The following is a 20,795-nucleotide window of genomic DNA, read 5'->3' on the forward strand; positions in this document are numbered from 1 at the left end:
GCTGGTTTTTAAAGACTGGCAACTGATTCCTTTTTTTTTGGTAAGAAACAGAATGGCGCAATAAAACGCCAGATGAGGGTGGGACGGGGCTGCCTGGTGGTGACCCTGAGCTTCGGGAGAACAGCCAGGGAGGTTCTGTGCTGCGACAGGAGGAATCTTCGGGGTTTTTTCCTCCAAAGCATCTTCCCCCGTGGCACCGTGAGGACTCGGGGTACAGCTCAGAGTCTCAGGAAACCCAGTTTCTCGTCTTCCTGCTCCTCCCAGGCCTCAGCCGCCTGCGGACGGTCAACGGGACAAAGCAGAAGCAGACAGGGGCTGGGGCGGGACCCCACAAACGCCAGAGAGGGCAAGGAGTAGCAAAAGAGAGGCATCATTTTCCTCGGTTTATTTCAAGAGAACAAAGAAATCAACCATCAGTTCTGTACAAAAACATGGTGGCAGAGTCACGGCGACCCTGGAGCCAGCCCCCTAAATGCCCGAAAAATGAGGACGAGACTAAAAACCCCAAACTCTGGGGAAAATTATGAAAAATCAGGGCAGACCATTCCTCCCCTCCTCCTTTCCCCAGCCCAGAAGTTGGGGGGCAGGGGCTGTGTCCTGGGTGGGAGGTGGGAGGTTGGGAAGGCCGTGCAGGCAGATTTAGTGTTTGGCAAACAGTGGGGCTGGGGGTAAGATCCGGAAGGGAGCTAAGGGGCTTGGGAGAGAGAAAAGCTCTCCCACCCTGCACCCCTACCCCCCATACAGGATACTTGGAACGGTTTATAAAAATCGGGGCCAGAAAGTAGAAGAGAAAGGAGTCATCAGAATCAAAAACTAAATCGTGGAAAGATTTTTTTTTTTCTTCTCTAAAAGGCAAAAAACTACAAACAGCCCAGGTCCTGAGCTCCCCAAGTCTTGGGTCCTCCACCACCCCCTGAAACCCGGCAGGAGGAAGATGGGGAGTGGGGAAAAGTTGGTTCTTAAAAAAAGTCACCCCTGGACAGGAAGGCTCTTCGTCTCCCATCACCTTCCTCGGCCTCCCTCCGCTGCCAGGGAGAGGGACGAGGACCAGGGCTACGCCGGCAAACTCAGCTTCTTCCCCTTCAGAACTGCGAGGAGAGAGGGGGGCGGGCATCACCACGGGGCCGCTCGGAGGGACGCCCTCCCACACCCAGAGCCGGACGCCGGGCTGGACAGAGAGGCCAGGAGGGCTGGCCCCGGACCCCGGATTATAAACTGGGGGAATGGGCCTGAATCTCTGCGGGGTGGGGCGCAGGGACCCTAGTCTCGTCCTAGGGGCTGAGCAGTGAGGCGAGAGGAGGCCCCATTTCTGCTAGTGGTGGGTCCTCCTCTCCCAGCCTTGGAGGACGCTGGCTGGAGGCCTTGGCTCATCTGGAGAGGGAGCTGGGGTCAGAGGGCGTGGCGGGGCTGGCCGGGGAGACCAGCCGGGACCCCGAGGGTCCCAGGGCTGCCTCCAGGCCTCTGTGCTCCTGCCCCCCCTCTCCTTCACACCGACTGAGGCCTGATTCCTCAGGTCTCTGCTTTCATCACCATCTCCAGCAAGAGGCCGCCCCTGAGGCACCCCCCATGTAAAGTGGCCCCTCGCCCTCCACAGCTGCTCACACCCCTGGTTTCCTTCTGCTGTAGCTCTCCACGCTCCTTGCAATCATCGCTCTTTACCTGTTCATTCACCATCTCCCCCAACGAGAATTATAAGGGGGGGGGGGGGGCGAGGGGAGGGGTGGGGAGGGCCTCGTCCATCCTTTTCCTACTGTTGCACAGAAAGTGCTCAATAAATTTCTTTGAATGAAATGAATGAATGAATGAATGAATGAATGAATCGATCGATCAATCAATCAATGTTCGTGGGCCTGAGTTCCCTGAGGGTGAGATGGAGATCAATGAACAAAGAGGAGGCCCTCCTCTCTCTAAGCACTGCTGGGCCTGGGGACATGGGAATTCCAGATTTTTTTTAGGCGTGAGACCGAAATCCTATGGATCTGGGATCTCAGGCAGGCGGAGGGCTTAAGACAAATTGCAAGAGAGGAAAAGTCAGAGGCCACCCTCGCCCCTCTCTCTGTCCTGTCTCCTCTTCCCCAGATGCTCCCGGGCTGGGAGGGGGGCCGCCTGGTCTCCGTGTGGTCCCAGCAGGAAGCACCTCTGTGTGGGAAGGCGGCCCCTGCTGCCTCGTTGTCTCCCCTCAGAGATGTGGGGGCCCGAGAGCAACTCCTTGGTCCTTAGGGAGGCCAGGGCTGGAAGGCTGAATGCCTAGAAGGGCGGCGCGCCTGGGACCCCGGGGCCTGGGAGAGGAAGCCGTCACTCCCCTGAGCGAGTGATACAGGGCTGGGGCGAGGGAGGGTGAGAGCGGGGGAGGGAGCAGGGCCCTCCCGGCGGCCCCCACCCGGCTACCTTTGGTGATGTAGAGGTAGAAGAAATCGCAGTAGAGGACTGTCTGGACCAGGCCGGCCACGATGGCGATGAGATCAAAGAAGCCCTCGAAGTAATAGCGCCAGATCCAGTTGAAGAGATAGAGCGTGCGGTAGACGCCCAGCGCGAACAGGTAGTGGCTGGTGATGGTCTCGGCCTCGCCCGTCTTGCTCACCATGAAGAGCTGCGGCAGGATGGCCACTGACTCCAGGTAGATGGAGAAGGTCCAGAGGATCTGCAGGGGCGGCGGACGGGGGCAGAGGGCAGGACGGGGTGGGAGGGGGCAGGGCGGGAGGGAACACAGGTGCAGACAGGGATGTGGGAGAGAGAACGGACAGCAATGCCTACCGGCACGTCCTCTGTGCCAGACAGCGCCCTGCCCGCGCCCTGCCCACGCCACGTGTATTCTCATTTCATCCTCAACAACCCCGTGATGGAGCTGCTGTTGGGAGCAGCCCGTCAGTGGCAGAGCGGGACCCGGAGCAGGTTCCGCGTCGGTGCGCATGAGCACTTGACAGTTATGCCTCTCCAAAGGCAGACCGGGGTGCACCTGGGCTCTGAGACTTCCCGTCTATGAGACTTTGGGCGAGAGACCCAGATTCTCCGAGCCTCCGTCTATCTCTAAAATGGAGATGATTTTTCCTGCCCCTGTAGGGGCGACATTCTATGTACCATCTTTAGGGACAGTAATCAGACCGTGTCACTCACTGGCTTAAAACCATCCAGTAGCTTGCCGGGCCAGCGTGGCTCAGAACAGAGCGTCAACCTTTGCACCAGGAGGTCACGGTTTGATTCCCAGTCAAGGGCACATGCCCGGGTTGCGGGCTCAATCCCCCCCTCCCCCAGTGGGGGGCGTGCCGGAGGCAGCCAATGGATGATTCTCTCTCATCATTGATGTTTCCATCTCTCTCTCCCTCTCCCTTCCTCTCTGAAATCAATAAAAATATATTTAAGAAAACAACAACCCATCCAGTAGTTACTTCTTATCACAACCAGAATAAAATCCAAATCTAACCGGGTCTTCAAGGCCCTCCCCGATCCAGCCTCAGCTCCTGCCGCTTCCCGAGATCTCTGGGCTGCAGCCAGGCCCTCCAACATGCAGGCTCCTTCCCGCCCCAGGACCTTTGCACTTGCTATTCCCTCAGCTCTGCCTCTTCCGCCTCCTTCCAGGCTCAGCTCATCAGTCACCTCCTGGGAGAGGCCTTCCCTGACCATCGTCCCCCCCAGGACTGTCACATCACCCATCTTATCTTTCCTGGCAGCGCTGACCAGAATGTGAGTCATGAGGCTCAGATCCTTCATCTTGTTCACCCCATGACCCACCCCTGGCACAATGCCTGGCACATATCCGATGCCTGGATGAACGGGTGAGCGAATGGGAGTCAGCTCCACGTGCTTGTCATGGGCCACCATTTAGGGACCAGTGACAGTCAGGGCACCCTGGGAGGGGGACGAAGAACCTGCAGACATCTGTCAGCCCCCTTTCCGTCCTCGCAACCTGACAGTCCACCTGGGGTCACGTGTGATCCGCAGACACACTGAGACCTCCCCGCAGAGAACGAGGCCAGGTGGCAGGGATGGCTCCTCCTCGGCTGTTTCGGTTTGTGGGAGGGAAGCGGGGGACGTCAGGACGTATTCCCAACAACATGTGCTCACAGAGCATTCAGCATGAGGCACTGCTCCCCGAACCTGGCAGGTATTAACGGACTACTGCCTTCACCCTGTGAGGTAAGTCCTATTCTTATGCCCAGTATACAGATGAGACTGAGGCCCAAGGCTGCACAGCTAAAATGTGAGCAGAGCCGAAACCGGTTTGGCTCAGTGGATAGAGCGTCGGCCTGCGGACTCAAGGGTCCCAGGTTCGATTCTGGTCAAGGGCATGTACCTTGGTTGTGGGCACATCCCCAGTAGGAGGTGTGCAGGAGGCAGCTGATCGATGTTTCTCTCTCATTGATGTTTCTAACTCTCTATCCCTCTCTCTTCCTCTCTGTAAAAAATCAATAAAATATATTTTAAAAAATAATAATAATAAAATAAATAAAATGTGAGCAGAGCTCAGACAGTGTTGCTCAGTGGTTGCGCGTCGACTCATGAACCAGGAGGTCACGGTTCGATTCTGGTCAGGGCACATGCTGGGTTGCGGGCTCGATCCCCAATGTGGGGCGTGCAGGAGGCAGCCGATCAGATCAGGGATTCTCTCCCATCATTGGTGTTTCGAACTCTCTCTCCCTCTCCCTTCCTCTCTGAAATCAATAAAAATGGTAACTTTGGCCAAAAAAAATATTTTTTTTTAATTAAATAAATAAAATGTGGGGAGATTCCTCTCCAGGCAGCTGGACTCCTAGGTTTGCTCCTATAATCACTCAGAATCCTCCTGCAAGGCCCGCACAGTCAGCTTAGTGAGAGGCTTAGAAAGGTTACAATTAAATGGGTGCACACCCCATTGTTAGCCCTTGGGACTAGAATCATAACATAGGGGGAAATGGGAGGTCACGTTCTTACCATGTTTATTTTTATGTATTCACGACGTCTGAATTTTTATTTATTTATTTTTAATATATTTTATTGATTTTTTACAGAGAGGAAGGTAGAGGGATAGAGAGCTAGAAACATCGACGAGAGAGAACCATCGACCAGCTGCCTCCTGCACCCCCTCCCCCCCCCCCACCGGGGATGTGCCCGCAACCAATGCACATGCCCTTGACCGGAATCGAACCTGGGACCCTTCAGTCCGCAAACCGACGCTCTATCCGCTGAGCCAAATCGGTTTCAGCGACGTCTGAATTTTTAAAGAATATAATTTAAAAATCATTTTTGAGCATGCAGGAGGACTTGGCTTTAAATCCTGTAAGCTCTCTCCTGAGCCTCACCTTAGTTCTCCAAAAAAATGGGGATGAGGATGCCTGCTTTCCCAGGTGGCTGAGAGGTCAGACTGGATGATGGCATATTTAGAATGGCCAGCATGGAGCTGGACACACAGTCAGTGCCAATACTTTGCACAAGTGAACTCCCCCCTCTGAATGAAACAAACGAACAAAAAAACTGGCCTAACACTGGGGGGGTGGGATGAGGGCATGCGACAGGAGGTAGGGGAGGCTGGGGGAAGGTCAATGGGGGAAAAAAAGGAGATATATGTACTACTATATGTAATACTTTAAACAATAAAATTAAATTTAAAAAAAACAACTGGCCTGGATTCTGATCTGGCCTCTTCTACCTGGAGCAAGCCCCACTGCCTCTACCAGACTCAGTCTTCCCCTCTGCGAAATGGGCGCAGGTTGGGTGAGTGCTCCCAGCAAGGTGGTGGTGATTGTTTGCAAAGTCCAGGGCCTACAGCCAAGCCCAGCGTTCCTACCACAGCACCGTGCCGCCTCCCTCTGACATTTCTGGGGCCTGTGGGCCAAAGTCACCCTCCGTCCCATTTGTCTGGCCTGCAGGGTACTTTAGAAATCTATTTTGAATCTGTAGCCAAATTTTTAAAGCGAGACCTCGCAGGAAAACTCCTGAATTGTGGCTTCTGTTGAAAGCATCGGCCCATCCGGCCACTCGGGGCCAGCTTCCTCCAAGGCAGGAGTGAGGCTGGGAGAGGCCAGGCTGCTCTGAAGTTGATGCCTGCCAGGCCTCCGCGGCCAGGAGAGCACAGACTTAACACACGCCCTCCCGAAACTCTCCCAGGAATTTGCGCAGGTGCCACCAAAATGCCACGGAATAGAAGCGTGACAGCGAACGCTTAGGAGTAAAAGTATCAACTTGGTACCAAATATTTCAAGTCACTGAAGACACATTAACACAGAACTTCCTACCTAGTGCCAGACGCTGCTCTACCGATACCATTAGAACCTCTGAAGTAGGACCTGATCATCCCCATTTTACAGACAAGGAAACTGAGGCGCAGAGAAACTGACTTGCCCAAAGTCCCACGGCTGCTAAGTGGGCTTCGAATCCCCGCTCTCTGGTTCTACAGTCCATGTGCTTCACCGCTAGGCGATGCGGTATACTCTCAGCAAATCCTCACATGACCTGATAACTTGATAAATCAGAAAACGGAGGCACGGAGAGGTCAAGGCACATGCCCAAGGTCACGCTAATAGAAAGCTGCCGATCTGGAATCCCAACCCAAGTAGCCCAGCTCCTGAGCCCCCGTTCCCAATGTCTGAGCTGTTCACTAGGCTGCCGACCTTGGACGAGTCAGCTAGACTCCTTAAGCCTCGGTTTCCTCATCTGTACAACGAGGCCCCTGGAAAAGCAATGGGTGAATGTACACGGAGTACTTAGAGCAGCATCCGGCACACAGTGGGTGCTGCTGCCTGTTGGGTTAACATCATCCGATTCCAGAGCCCACGCGATGAACTTAGTCCTAAAATAAGGAAGTTTGAGCAAATCTCGAAGAAGGAGACCTTTGAGGGACCACTGTCCATAGCTGTTCCGACAGCCCGCCCCCCCACCCCCCAAGGGCCCTCCCAGGCAGCCTACCTCTAGCGGGGTAAAGTCGTGGTTGACCAGGAATGCCAGGATAGCTGTGGGCACAACGAGAAACTCCACCCGGAACGTGTCGTGGTTCCCATCGTAAGTGGCTTTGAACTTGCTGTAAATCATCCAGACTGTGGTGAAGGAGCAGGCGATATAGACCACCTGTGGCGGGGGATGAGGAGGGTGCTTCAGCTCGCAGCACCTGCACCCCCCATAGGCTCGGGCCCAGGAGCCTGGAACCCCAGCCCCTTCTCCCTCAGACCCAAGAATCTCAGCCCCTGTCACCTCCTCCCTCAAATCCAGAAGTCGGGGGCCCAGGCTCCCCCTCAGGAGGGCCCAGCGGGTGGGGCAGAGCCTTACCTTCATGCATGTGTTGTAGAGGGAGATGTAGTTGGTGAACAGGTCCAGGTAGCGGGCAGTGAAGACCACCGCAAACAGGACCTGGCTCTTCCCTGAAATCCCTGCGGTGCAGAGAGAGTGGGGGGCGTCGGGGTGGGCTGCCCAGGGACACCCCCAGGCCGGCGCCTGGGCCGAGCCTGGAGCAGCTCCGGAGTGCAGCCGTCCCTGGAGGCCTGCCCTGCCCGCCCCGCCGGAGCAGAGCCCTTTCCCGGCCCACAGCCAGGGGGCAGCCGGGCCCCAGAGCTACTCCAGCCCGAGGCTCCGTCCCGAGCTAGGCCTCAAGGCCACCCCCGGCCCCCTCAGGGTCCTCCCGAGTCCAGGCTCCAGGCGGGGCCTCGGGAGAACCCCACTTGACCTCAGCGCCCCCAGAACCGGCCGCCTCCCTCCCGCTCGCTTCCTGGCCGCCAGGGTCCACGTCACCAACTCCCAGCCACCTCCCTGCGGGCCACGGCTCCCCGAACCCGGGCCGCCCACATGGGGCTGGGGGAGGCTGCACTGGGTGCCTGGAGCCACCCCCACCAAACTGCACGCACCCCCAGTCTGGGGGGAAGGAGCTGACCCCCCGGTGACCCGGGACCTGGAGGGGGGGATCCCCAGCAAGCGGGAGGGGGAGGGACCCGTCCCCCTATTGCCTCCAAGCCCGTCCCCGCGTCCTGGAATGTCCCCCGCGCGGCCCCCCTCCCGCTCCCGTGGGCGTCTCACCGGCACACGAGCGGGACTTCCAGATTTTGAGCAAGAGCAAAATGATGGCTAGAAGGTGGGAGAGGTCTCCCAGGAATCGGAAGAGATTCATGGCTGGGGGGGCTCTGGCAGGGCTGGAGGGGGGCTGCCCCCCGGGGCTGCTGTTCCGGCCGGGCGGCTGGGCTGGCGGACGGGAGAGGGGCCCTGGGTGGGCTCCGCTCCTGGAGGGGGGCTCTGGGCGGGGGAGCCGAGGCGGGAGCGGGCGGCGGAGCCGGAGCTGGGAAGAGGGACGAGGGCGGGAGGGGGAGGGTCCGGGCGAGGAGGCCCCACCCCGGAGGGCGGAGTCCCGGCTCTCTGGCGCCCCCTACCCGCACCAGCCGGCTGGCAGGGATTGCACCCCCAAGGCCGCCTCCTGGATAGGTGCGGGGGGGGGGGGGGGGGGGGGTCGTCTCTCTCTGGGATCTGAAACTCCCAAATCTGGCACCTGCTCCCCTAGGCAGTCTGTACTCAGCCCCTGCCCTTGGCAGCGATTAGGGAGGCTGACCTCGGAGCTTTAACAATCCTAGACGGAGACCCAGAGGCTGGCTTTTCATGGGCCTCAAGTTCGAATCCACCCAAAGGACAAGAAAGCGGCCCCCAGCACCTCCCTCAAACCCAGGAGTAGGGAACCCCAGCCCCGCTCCCAGGACTCAGGAGTCCAGGCCCCCAGCCCCCCTTCCTTAGGGTCCCACCTCAACCATCTTGTGTTACGAGCACCCTAGACCCAGGAATCTAGGGGCACAATTCCTGCCCCCCTCTGAGACCCACAAATGCAGGCCCCAGTTTCTTCTTTTCAAGAACATAAGCGTTCACCCCTGCTCTCCCGGACCCTGGAGTCAGCAGCAGCCCACAGCCCTGGCTCCAGCCCCAACTCCAGAATTGCCTCTCTCTCTCTCTCTCTCTCTCTCTCTCTCTCTCTCTCTCTCTCTCTCTCCTGGCCTCTGCCCTCAGGAGCCCAGGTGTTCTGTGCCATACTCCACCCCCACACCTTATGGAGGTGCAGGGCCCAGACTCTCTAGCAGGAGGGGGGGGAGAGAGCTGGGCAGCTGGCCTCAGAGGGGACCTGCCAGGCTGTGTCTACTAGGGGGTAGATGCTGCTTTCCTCTGATGTTTGAGTACCCACAGGTGATGCAGGCCTAGGCCCCTCAATAAAAGAAGGGGTACAGAGGTATGGTTTCCTCAGAGGGATGGGTAGACATCCATGAGCCTTGGACCAGTGGACCCCTGAGAGGGTCAAGTTGTCTGAGTGCTTAAAAGGGACTCAGGCCAGGAGGAGGGGGCCTAAATTACTGGGTACCATTGGAGAAGGGAACCAGGGGCCTGGACTCCTGGGTCTGAGGGAGGAGGGGCTGGGGGCCTGGACTCCTGGGTCTGAGGGAGGAGAGGCTGGGGGCCTGGACTCCTGGGTCTGAGGGAGGAGGAGGCTGTGGGAGAGGCTGGGGGCCTGGACTCCTGGGTCTGAGGGAGGAGGGTCTTGAGGCTTGGGCTCCTGGGTCTGAGGGAGGAGGGGCTGGGGACCTGGACTCTTGGGTCTGAGGGAGGAGAGGCTGGGGGCCTGGACTCCTGGGTCTGAGGGAGGAGGGGCTGGGGGCCTGGACTCCTGGGTCTGAGGGAGGAGGAGGCTGTGGGAGAGGCTGGGGGCCTGGAGTCCTGGGTCTGAGGGAGGGGGCGCTGGGGGCCTGGACTCCTGGGTCTGAGGGAGGAAGGACTGGGGGCCTAGACTCTGGGTCTGAGGGAAGAGGGGCTGGGGGCCTGGACCCCTGGGTCTGAGGGAGGAGGGGCTGGGGGCCTAGACTCTGGGTCTGAGGGAGGATGGGCTGGGGGCCTGGACCCCTGGGTCTGAGAGAGGAAGGGCTGGGGGCCTGGACCCCTGGGTCTGAGGGAGGAGGGGCTGGGGGTCTGGACTCTTGGATCTAAGGGAGGAGGGGCTGGGGACCTGGACTCCTGGGTCTGAGGGAGGAGGGGCTGGGGACCTGGACTCCTGGGTCTGAGGGAGGAGGGGCTGGGGGCCTGGACCCCTGGGTCTGAGGGAGGAGGGGCTGGGGGCCTGGACTCCTGGGTCTGAGGGAGGAGGGGCTGGGGGCCTGGACCCCTGGGTCTGAGGGAAGAAGGCGCCAGCTACCTGGAGTCCTAGGTCTGGGCAAGGGGACTGGAGGCCTGGACTTTTGGGTCCTGGGGGAGGAGGGGCTGGGGACTTGAATTTCTGGGGCTGAGAGAGGAGGGGACCGGGAGCCTGGACTCCTGGCTCCATGGAGACCTACTTTGCAGGCCTGGCCTTCTGCGTCCACACCAGCCGAGAGCTGGGTCCTGGCATGTCGGGGACCAAAGTCAGGGAATGGCCTCCTGTTTCTCCAGCCTCAAAGTGGGGGGGAGCCGGGCCCTGAAGTCGGGGGTCCCAAGCTGATATCTCAGCGCCAGATTCTGAGTCCCTGCCTCCCCCCCCCCCCCAGCCCCTCCTCCCTTTTTCTCTGCGGCCCCTCACTCTCTTGTCCCGGGAGGAAGGCAGAGGCTAGAAGCTGGGGTGGGGGGCAGCCCCCTGCCCCCGCCCTGGCAGGAGGAGGGGTCCCCAGGGAGGCCAAGAGGGGGGACTGTGCATCTCCCGGCAGGGGCGGACGGGGACTGAATATTAATCGCATCCCGAGTGAGTGTGTGTGTGAGAACAGAGCGAGTGTGCGGGTCCCTCCCGCGCCGGCTCCTCCAAGCCGCGGCCGCGGCCGCCGCCACCCTCCGCCCGCCCGCAGCCTCCCTCGGCCGCCGGCCCCGGTCCCCAGCTGCGGGGTGCTGGCCTGGGCGGGTCCGCCCGGCCCCCAGGGGTCTCCCGTGCATCGGCTCTCCGCCGGGTGAGGATCTGTGGGTCCGGGTGTCGGCTGGGCTGGTGGAGGGGGGGTGTGTCTGTAAGGGCTGCGGCGGCGGGAGGGAGGGAGGGAGGGAGGGAAGGAGGGTCTGTCTGTCTGTACCGACCCTGAGCCGCCTGCGGGGGTGTCGTGGGCCCACCCGTTGCCTCCCACCAGCCCCCAAACCCGAGTGGATGGTGTGTACCTGGGCTCTGTGCCTCCTGCCTGCGTCCGGCCGGGCGTCTGGCGTCCCTGGCTGCCTGTGTCCCGCTGTCTGTCGCACAGCCCCTGACGGCGCGGCGGCCGGACCCCGGTGTGTGTGTGTGTGTGTGTGTGTGTGTGTGTGTGTGTGTGTGTGTGTGTGCGCGCGCCCCTCAAGCTCCGGGTGAGGCAGGGAATCCCGGGGAGGGGAGGCTGTGTGTGCCTCTGCCTGGGCTTCAGAGTGGGGGCGCCAGGGGGCGGGGGTCTGGAGGCGGCCGAGCGGAGAAGGGCGAGCGGTTCCCCAGACACGCAGCCTCCCGCCCCTCGCACCCCCACACACGCCGGCCGCCGGCTTCAGAGGTGACCCAGACAGACAGACAGACAGACAGGCAGGCAGGCAGACAGACACAGACACGTTGTGTGTGTGTGTGTGGGGGGGGGGGCCGCTGAGGGCACAAAGGAGGGGGTGCGAATGAGCCAAGGAGAGGCGGGACTGGACACATGGACAGGGGGGAGGAGCCGGGGCTGAGGCAGCGGAGGGGGGCACCCCGGGTGGGCGGAGGGGGATCCCCACGGGGTCCGGGCGGCGAGAGGACACCCCGACAGCCTCCGCAATGTCCGGGGCCCAACTTCCAGCGCAACATGTGTAGCGGCGTCCTCGCCTAGTCGGGGTGGCCGCAACCTTGGGGGACAGACAGGGCAGGGCGGACCTGGGCAGAGGGAGAGCCGAGCCAGGGACGATCCGAGGTCCCCGCCGCCGCCGCCGCCGCCGCCGCCCCGGGGCCTGCCCCCCGCGGCTCCCGAGCCCTCCGCGGAATCTTCGGGTCGCCGGACTCCGGGTTCCGGTCTTAGCCCCCCGCATTCCCCACAACAGATCAGGGTCATGAAAAGGTAAGTCCGGGGTCGGGGATGCAGGGGTGGGGGTGGGGACGTGGACCCCCAGATCTAGGGCAGGGAAAGTTGGCCCCGGGGCCTCAGGGAAGGAGGGGGTTGGATAGTGGTCTTTGCCCCCACCCCCCCACCCCCCAGCTTCCTTGTCCCTTGGGGACTCTTCTCTGTCCTCTCTGAGTCCCTTTTTCCTGATCTCTACACCTCAGACTTCCTAACCCCCCCAATTTCTGACACTTTGCTCCCTCTCCCCAGCCCCACCTACCTGACACCCCTTTTGCCGTCCCCCATCTCCCCATCTCCCCTTCCCTCCGCACACCCTGTCCGCATCCCTCTCCCCCCTCGCCGGCCTGTCCCTCTCCCTCTCTCCTCCCGCTCTCCCCTCCCTTCTCAGAGCTATGAGTCTGCTATTAATACCCCTGCCAAGGACCTTGAGGGCGTCCGGGCCGGCACCCCTCACCCCAGGCTGCCGCCCCCTCCTCAAGGTTCCCGAGTGCCCTCCCAGCCTCTGGGCACGGGGTCGGGAGGGGAGGGGATGGGGCTGTAGGTGCGGGAACGGGAGGGAAGCCGTCTGCAGCACGACGCGAGGGAGGGCGGGCTGTTGATCCAAGTGGCCTCTCCTCTCTTCTGTGATGGATTTTGGGGGGGGGGGGGTGATGGAGATAGGGGCGCCCCAGGAATCTCGGGCACCCTCCTCCTCCTCCTCAGCTGGGGTCAGGCTATGCTGCATACAGGACGAGCTGGGCAACTGGGGAGCCTGGAGCTGGGGGTGCCCAGGATGTGGGGGGACTGATAGGATTTGAGACGAAAGGGGGTCCTTAAGGGAGGAGAGGGCTATGGGCCTGGACGCCTGGTTCCCGGGCGGGCGCGGAGGAGGCTGGGTGGGCGCCTGGACCCCTGAGCCCAGGCCGGAGGGAGCCGGGCCTCCTGGGTCCCGGGAAAGGACGGGGCTGAGCGCCCCACTCCTGGGTCCTGGCAGGAGGGAGCCCAGGCCAGGACTCCGGAGCCTGTTGGAGAAGTTGGAGGGGAGGGCTTCTTGTCCGCGGGAGGAGGGGACTCCCCAGTCCCTGACGGGGCTGTGGGCAGGACTCTGTGGCCTCATGGGGACGGGAGTGGGGCCTGGGGAGGTGGAGATTGGGGGCCTGGACAGCATGACCCCTGTGGGTGCAGCTTCTGGGGGTTGGGCCTCCAGAGTCCCCTGAGCCTGGGGATACCGCTTCTTGGCCCCCCCAGGGATGGGAGACTGCCCTCTGAACCCACAGGGGAGCATCCAGGCTCCTCAGAAGGGCGGGGCTGGAGCTGCCCTCCTGGGCCTCGGCGGGGAGCAGGACCCTGGGGCCAGGCAGGGGTGGGGGGGTAGGTCTGAGAGGCAGGGGAGGGGCTGAGGGGCGAGCAGCCACCAGGAACGGAGGAGAGCGAAGTGTTAACCCCGCGGGGGCCAGGCCACAGCTGTGGGTTATTTTGGGGTAGGGGTGGGGGCTATTCTGAGCACTGATTGAGCCAGCTGCTTGGGGAAGGGCAGAGGAGAGGAGGGACATGGGGAGCTAGGATTTGGGAGGGACAAGCATGCTAGGAGCCCCCCCCCCCCTTTCCTGGGAAGACAGTGGCCCAGGACCTCTGGGCAGGTGGGTGAGGTGGGGGTGGGGGCCTCTGGGCAGGGGAGGGGGTTGTGGGCCTCTCCCCCACTCTAGCTATCAGTGGGGTAGACAGGCCTGTGCTACCATGGCAACCGGACAGGAGCCTGATTGACAACCAAGATAGAACCCTCCCCTGTCTGGACCCTCACCCCTGCAGGCAGCCCCTAGTGCGGGCTGTAATTCCTCTCTGGGAACCAGGCGTCCAGGCCCCCCAGTGCCCGCCTCCCTCGGACCCAGAAGCCAGGAGTCTGGGCTCCTAGCCCGCCCGCCCCAGGCAGCTAGCATTCAACAGGGGACACAGGCAGAGACGCTGTATTTCCTCTCATTTACAAAATTGCTCTGGGCTGGGAGCCAGGGACCCCCTGTCCCCCAGCTCTCCACAGCTGTGCCCCCCCACCCCCAGCCCCACAGCCACCCTGGGCCATGATTCTTTCTAGCTCTCCCTGAGAATGGGGGAAGGGGGACCGGGGCAGCATTAAGGGGACACAAAGTGGGCTGGGGGCTGGGTGAGGGGTGAGGTCAGGGGGCATTCTCTCCTTAGGATGCCCCACTAATTTTTTTTTTCTCTTTCTCTTTCCCCCACACACCTGACCCCTTTTCCCTTTCTCATCTTTGTCTTCCTTTTTATTTTTGATCCCTCCTGCCACTCGCCTTCCCGGTCTTCCTTTCATGTCTGTGCTGGGCACCTCCCTGGCGGGGGTCTTGATCTCTCTGCCTTGCCTCGCTATTTCTGTCTTCCTGTTTTCTGTCTGCTCCGCCCGCCTCCTCCCTCAACCTCTGCTTCTGCCTGCTTCTCCATCACTTGTGTGTGCCTGTCCCTGGGTGGCTGTGGGGTCTCTGTCTCCCTCCCTGTCTTCCCATCTTCCTCTCTCTGCCCAACTTTCTTATCTCTCTCATCACCCCTGCCTTCCTCTGTCCATCTGCATCTGTCCTGGGCTCCCTAATATTCCTTCAATATTTGTCACTCCGTCTTATCTCTCCACCTCATCTCCCTGTCTCGCACTCTGAGCCCCTCCGTCCCTGACCTTCCATCTCTCTCCTTGTTTCTGTCGCGCTCTCTCCGGGACTGTCTCTCTATGGTTGGCATCTCTCTTGCTATCTCCCTGGCTCTCTCTCTCGGCTCCCATTTTGATACCATCTCTGTGGGTCTGTTTCCCGTCTGTCCTGTCTCGTGATCCCTCCCCATCCGCACCTCGTCTCTCTTCCCCACCTCGGTCTCTTCCCTGTCCCCATCCCCCGGCTGTCCCCGGGTCTCTCCCTGTCTCTGTCTCCCCCATCTTCCTCCTATCTCTGCATCTCTCCCTCCCTCCATCTCACCTTCGTGTATCTCTTTCTGTATCTCGTCTCCCTGTCTCTGTCTTCCCACCGCCCTGTCTCTCTGATTTGTGTCTTTTTTTCTGCTCTTGGTGTCTCCCCATCTCTGTGTGCCCCCCTCCTGGCTCCCGGTTCCCTCCTCGGCCCGGGAGCTCAGAGGCCGCCCGGCGGGGCCCGCAGGCGATGCGCGGAGCCGGTGGCCCCGGCGGCCCTCGGGGCCCCGCTAAGATGCTGCTGCTGCTGGCGCTGGCCTGCGCCAGCCCGTTCCCGGAGGAGGCGCCGGGGCCGGGCGGGGCCAGCGGGCCCGGCGGGGGCGCCGGCGGGGCGCGGCCGCTCAACGTGGCGCTCGTGTTCTCGGGGCCCGCGTACGCTACGGAGGCGGCCCGCTTGGGCCCGTCCGTGGCGGCGGCCGTGCGCAGCCCGGGCCTGGACGTGCGGCCGGTGGCGCTGGTGCTCAACGGCTCGGACCCGCGCAGCCTCGTGCTGCAGCTCTGCGACCTGCTGTCGGGGCTGCGCGTGCACGGCGTCGTCTTCGAGGACGACTCCCGCGCGCCCGCCGTCGCGCCCATCCTCGACTTCCTCTCGGCACATACCTCGCTGCCCATCGTGGCCGTGCACGGCGGCGCCGCGCTCGTGCTCACGCCCAAGGTGCGCGCGACCTGGGGGCGGGGCCTGCTGTGGGGCGGGGGGCGGGGCCAGTCGTGGGCGGGGCCGCGGAAGGGCGGGGCTTGGGGCAGGGCCCGTCTCGAGGGTCAGCTTCTGGGACCAGTGAGGGCCAGATGGTAGTCGGTGAGGGGTGGGGCTACCCTGGAGGGGCGTGGTCTATAGGGTGAGCGTGGGGCGGTGGGGGGCCTGCCTGGGGACTCATCTAGAAGTAGGGTCTGAGAGAGTCCAGTCATGGGGGGGGGGGGGTTGAGGATTCTACAGAAAAGGTGAGACAAGGGAGGGGGTTGGATCTGGGAAGGGGCGGGACCGGCCAGGAAGGGGCGGGACGGAACGAAAAGAGACCAGCCTGACATGGCAAGATCTGGAGGAGGGGTGGGATCTGGAATCAGTGAGGGAGGAGTCACTTGGAAAGGAATGGGGTTCAGAAAGGGGTGAGGTCTAGTGAGGAGGCGGGAGCCAGGAAGGCAGGGACAGGGACCAGGAAAGACGGGTATCAGGAGGGACTGGGAGGCTCGCCCGGCTGAGCATGGGGTCTAGAGCTTTATGGAGAAGGACGGAGCCATCGGTGGAAGGAGTATGAGGAAGGGAGGAGTCCTTAGAAGTGGGCTGCGGAGGTAGAGTCTTGGAGCCAGTGGGTGGGTTTTAGAGTGTGGGCAGTCAGTGAGGGGGCAGGGCTCCCCGGTGAGAGGTGAGAATCCTGCCTAGAGAGGAAGCCAGTCCTGGGAATGGGTTTGGGGCAGGGCCTACCCAGCTATAAGGTGTGGAAAGCGAGAATCCGGAAGCTGGGCCTGGGAGGATGAAGGCCCAGCCACTGAGAGATCCTAACCAGGAGTCTGCGGGAGAGGCTGGGGCAGAGGCTAAAGCGGGCTGTGGCCTGGAGCGGGGCCTGCTTCCCTAGGGCACAGGAGGGGCCAGCTGCAGTGAATTCCTGGTAGCCAAGGTCAGAATCGAAACTAGCCCAGTGTGCAGACTGAGAAGGAAAGGGGTCATCCTTTGATGGAGGTGCAGAGAAGGGGCGGGGCCTAATCAGGAGTGGAGCCAATGTGACAGAGGATAGGGCCACCTGAGTGGGTGGAGCCTAGATCTCCACCCGCTCCCAGCTGTGAGGGTGGCTGGCTTTGTGACTAGATTACTATTGCATGCTGGGACTCGTAGTTCTCTCCTGTCTAGAGCATTCTGGCAAAGGCCTCTGCCCAACTTGCTGCTTGTCTTTGGCATGGCGTTGTCCACAGATTTGTGGGCAGATCACCTTCAAGGTGAACTTACAGTTTCCTGGCTGCCTCCTCATGATAGACCAGGAGGTGTGGTCCCTCGTGCCTCCATGGCTGAGAAGTGTGATCTGCTCTGTTTATTGTCTCTTGGGCGCTGTGGCCTGCTCCGTGTACACCCATTCCCTTCTGGGAAATGTAGTCCCTCAGTGTCTTCCGATGAAATAGAGAGTGGTCCTCACAGCTCCATCTGTGCCCCCATTGAAGGCTGGGAACGTGGTCCCCTCAGCACCCCTCCACCTGCAAAGGGTGAGGTCCTTTCAGGGTTTCACTGCATGCTGGAAGACCTCATCCCCTCAGGGCAACTGCCTTCTCCCCTGCACATATAACCACAGGCACACACCTCGGAGTAAGTCCACTTGCTCTTCTCATCGCATTACTGGAAGATTTATTAAAGGCTGATTCTGTGCCAGGGCTGTTTCAGGTTCTGGAGAATACAATTGTAAAAGGATATATATATTCCCTGCTGATGGCGCTTGCATTCTAATGGGGTGACAAAGACAAAAAAAAAAAAAAAAACAAACAAAAAAACAAATAATGCAATAAAATTGGTCCTGGAAGAAAGCAACAGGATATTGTAATGACTGAGATGGGGTTTCAATAGATGGCAGTCGGAGAAGGCCTCCCTGCGATGGTGACAACTGAGCTCACCTGAGGAACGAGGAGGGGTAGGTCCAACATGGAGGAGCTGGGGGAAAGTGTCCCCATGAGGGGTAACAGCTCATTTGAATAGGCATAGGTGGCTAGCGGCTACCCTGTTGGAAAGCCCCTTGAAGCAGAAAGGAACTTGATGTGTTTGAGAGAGAGCAGAGAGGTGGGGGTGCTGGGAAATGAGGTCAGAGAGGCAACGGGGCCCAGCTCACGCAGGGCCTTGTGGGCCACAGAGACGGCCTTGGCTTTGACTGGAAGAGAGAATCACTGGAAGCTTTTCAACCAAGAAGGGAAGCAATCCAATTAATATTTTGCAAAGATCACTCTGGCTGCTGTCTGGGGGGTGGACTGGAAGATCCAAGAATGGGAGCAGAGATGGGTTGGGAAGCTGCTGTCATTGTCTAAGCAAGAAAGTGGTGACAGTGGGGGAGTGTGACAGGGGCCGTGATGAGGCGTGAACGGAGAGCCAGGAAGCCTTGGAGATGGCCTGCGTGTGGGCATGAGGGAAAGAGAGAGGAAGGATGCTTTAGCTTCCAAGCCTGAGCAGCTGGGTGGATGAGGAAAAGACAGGGCACAGGTCTGAGGTGAGGGAAAGATGGAGGATTCTGTGTCTGACATGTTCATTTTGAGGAGCTTCTTGGAAATCCAAGGGGAGATGTTGAATAGAAAGTTTTGTCCAGCGCTCACAGGAGAGGGGGTGGCTGAAGTCAGGAGTCACCAACACCTCCAGCGCGGTCCAATAGAACTTTCTGGAATGAAGATGGCCTGCAGCTGCTCTGTCCCAAATGGTAGCCACTAGTCATGCGTGGGTGTTGGACACGTGACACGTGGTTAGTGCAGCAGGGAACTAAATTTTAGTGAATTAAAATTTGAATAGTCGTAGTTGGCTAGTGGCTACCATCTTGGATAGTGCAAGAGACTGTGTTTAAACCCATGGATAGGGATGAGATGACCAGGAAGAGAGGACCTGGAAGGAAAGAGGAGACTAGGGCACTCCTGCGTTTAGAATTCTCACCGAGGAAGAGAGTCCAGCAAAGGAAGCAGAGAAGGGGACAGGGAAATAGAAGGAAAACCGGAGAAGGGCAAGTCCACTCAGCAAAGCTTCTTGAAACAGTACTTCCAGCACCCTCGTTGCATGCTGGGAGATGTGGTCCTTCTCGGTGGCTTCTGGGAACTGTAGTTCCCCCACTGATGGGAGTATTCATTATGGTAATGCTACTCCTCTAACAGCTAAATCCCTACATCTCAGTAGCTCACCCCAATAAAAGGTATTTCTTACGCATGTAAAATCCAAACAGGTGTTCCTGAATGGAGGTGGCCCCCCTCCAAGTGGTGACTTAGGGACTCAGGCTCTTCCCTGCGCCTCTGTAATCCCCCTAGGACCATGGTCGGCAAACCACGGCTCACGAGCCACATGCGGCTCTTTGGCCCCTTGAGTGTGGCTCTTCCACAAAATACCACGGCCTGGGCGAGTCTATTTTGAAGAAGTGGCGTTAGAAGAAGTTTAAGTTTAAAAAATTGGGCTCTCAGAAGAAATTTCAATCGTTGTCCTGTTGATATTTGGCTCTGTTGACGAATGAGTTTGCCGACCACGGCCCTAGGACTTCAGAGTTCTCTTCTAAGTCCTCTGCAGCTGCCCTCAGACAGGGAAGAAAGTAAGGTGCAGGGGGGGGAGTTTTAATGGATGAGCCCAGAACTAACTCCATCATGTGGCTGACCCTCACCCAGGTCCAGCTGTGACGGGGCAGGAAAAGGAGACGGGTTGAAACAGCTAGTCAGTCAGTCAGTCAGTCAGTCAGTCATACTGAGAGCCGTGACCCCCTGGCGGTGGCCGGGAGCTGTGTCCCTTTACCAGCTTCTGGGCAATGAGGTCCCCTGTCGACCCCTGGGAGCTGTGATCCCCTGGTTGGTGGCTGAAGGCTCCTATGGACGGACCCCTGGGAGCTGTGGTCTCCCCATCTGGAGGCCTGACACCCCCCTCCTCCCGCAGGAGAAGGGCTCCACCTTCCTGCAGCTGGGCTCCTCCACGGAGCAGCAGCTCCAGGTCATCTTCGAGGTGCTGGAGGAGTACGACTGGACGTCCTTTGTAGCCGTGACCACACGTGCCCCTGGCCACCGCGCCTTCCTATCCTACATCGAGGTGCTGACTGACGGCAGCCTGGTGGGCTGGGAGCACCGTGGGGCGCTGACCCTGGACCCCGGGGCCGGTGAGGCCGTGCTGAGCGCCCAGCTCCGCAGCCTCAGCGCCCAGATCCGCCTGCTCTTCTGTGCCCGCGAGGAGGCCGAGCCTGTGTTCCGGGCAGCCGAGGAAGCTGGCCTCACGGGGCCCGGCTACGTCTGGTTCATAGTGGGGCCCCAGTTGGCTGGAGGCGGGGGCTCCGGCGGCCCTGGAGAGCCCCTTCTTCTGCCAGGAGGCACCCCACTGCCTGCCGGGCTGTTTGCAGTGCGCTCTGCTGGCTGGAGGGATGACCTGGCCCGGCGTGTGGCAGCCGGCGTGGCCGTGGTGGCCAGAGGGGCCCAGGCCCTGCTGCGTGACTATGGCTTCCTGCCCGAGCTCGGCCATGACTGTCGTGCCCAGAACCGAACCCATCGAGGGGAGAGTCTGCATAGGTGAGTGGGGCTGGGGTGGGAGGGGGTGGGAAGACTCCGAGCCTGACTACGTAGGATACTCCCTGCCTGAATGCCGTCAGATGGGTCACGTCCTCTCTGAGCATCAGTTTCCTTGTCTGTGAAGGAATGGGTGTAATTGAGTAATTGGGTCTCCTTCCTGGGGTTCAATAAGATATTTTGGGAAAAGCACCTGAGACACAGTGAGTATTACTGTATTTCATCATTATAAGATGCACATTTGTTCACAGTTTAATGTCTTTGAAATCAAGACGTGTCTTAAAATTGATGTCTTATCATGGCTTAACTGGAAGAGCTTCTTTCTTTATGCTACATAGAAATAATGGTACATCTTCTAGTTGATAGCATCTTAGGAAATACCCTGGTTAGAGTACAAGCTGAACTTAAGTAACAAAAAGACTCAACGATCAGTGCCCCAAACAAGATAGAAATCTGTCCCTCTATCACTTAACAATCCGGAGATTTGGGGTCCAGGTTATCCGGAGACCCCATTGCTCCATGTGACCATTCAGGGACCCAGGCCCCTCCCACCTTGTTGCTCTGCCATCTCCTTTCCTCACAGTCAAAGCTGGGTCGTGGTCAAATCTGAATTGCAGGTCATGAGAAGGGGGGAGGAGGGGAAGTGGAGAGCAAGCCATTTGCTTTTGGACAAGTAAGGTGGAAGGGACAGGTCTAACTCCCCACGGGTGAGAACCTAGTCAAGTCATGTGGCC

General features: G+C 60.0%; 2 protein-coding genes across 2 annotated transcripts in view; one reads left to right on the forward strand and one right to left on the reverse strand.

The window, feature by feature from the left end:
* Positions 1-354: 354 nt before the first annotated feature.
* Positions 355-8,256, reverse strand: KDELR1 (KDEL endoplasmic reticulum protein retention receptor 1). The gene is made up of 5 exons (XM_079800792.1): positions 7,978-8,256; positions 7,237-7,337; positions 6,880-7,038; positions 2,389-2,641; positions 355-1,088 (listed from the first exon to the last, which is right to left on the reverse strand). The coding sequence occupies exons 1-5, from the start codon at positions 8,066-8,068 to the stop codon at positions 1,054-1,056; spliced, it is 639 nt and encodes a 212-aa protein (XP_079656918.1). The 5' UTR covers positions 8,069-8,256; the 3' UTR covers positions 355-1,053.
* A 6,796-nt stretch (positions 8,257-15,052) lies between these two features.
* The window catches only part of GRIN2D (glutamate ionotropic receptor NMDA type subunit 2D), a gene marked incomplete at its 5' end in the record, with an annotated part of 38,978 nt that continues 33,235 nt past the window's right edge, over positions 15,053-20,795 (forward strand). Inside the window, 2 exons of the mRNA XM_079800759.1 lie at positions 15,053-15,517; positions 19,445-20,064. Of these exons, the coding sequence (XP_079656885.1) occupies positions 15,053-15,517; positions 19,445-20,064 (1,085 nt within the window). The remainder of the gene's footprint in view (positions 15,518-19,444; positions 20,065-20,795) is intronic.

Source organism: Cnephaeus nilssonii, assembly GCF_951640355.1.
Source record: "Cnephaeus nilssonii genome assembly, chromosome: 20".
Lineage (NCBI taxonomy): Eukaryota > Metazoa > Chordata > Mammalia > Chiroptera > Vespertilionidae > Cnephaeus > Cnephaeus nilssonii.

Bases quoted from the DNA above. Each gene is read 5' to 3' on its own strand.
- KDELR1 (XM_079800792.1), bottom strand. From the start codon at position 8,068: ATGAATCTCTTCCGATTCCTGGGAGACCTCTCCCACCTTCTAGCCATC. The intron at 7,338-7,977 runs GTGAGACGCCCA...TCTGCACCGCAG, and splicing joins GAAGTCCCGCTCGTGTGCCG to GGATTTCAGGGAAGAGCCAG. The intron at 1,089-2,388 runs GTAGCCGGGTGG...CTCTCCTCGCAG, and splicing joins CTACCTCTACATCACCAAAG to TTCTGAAGGGGAAGAAGCTG.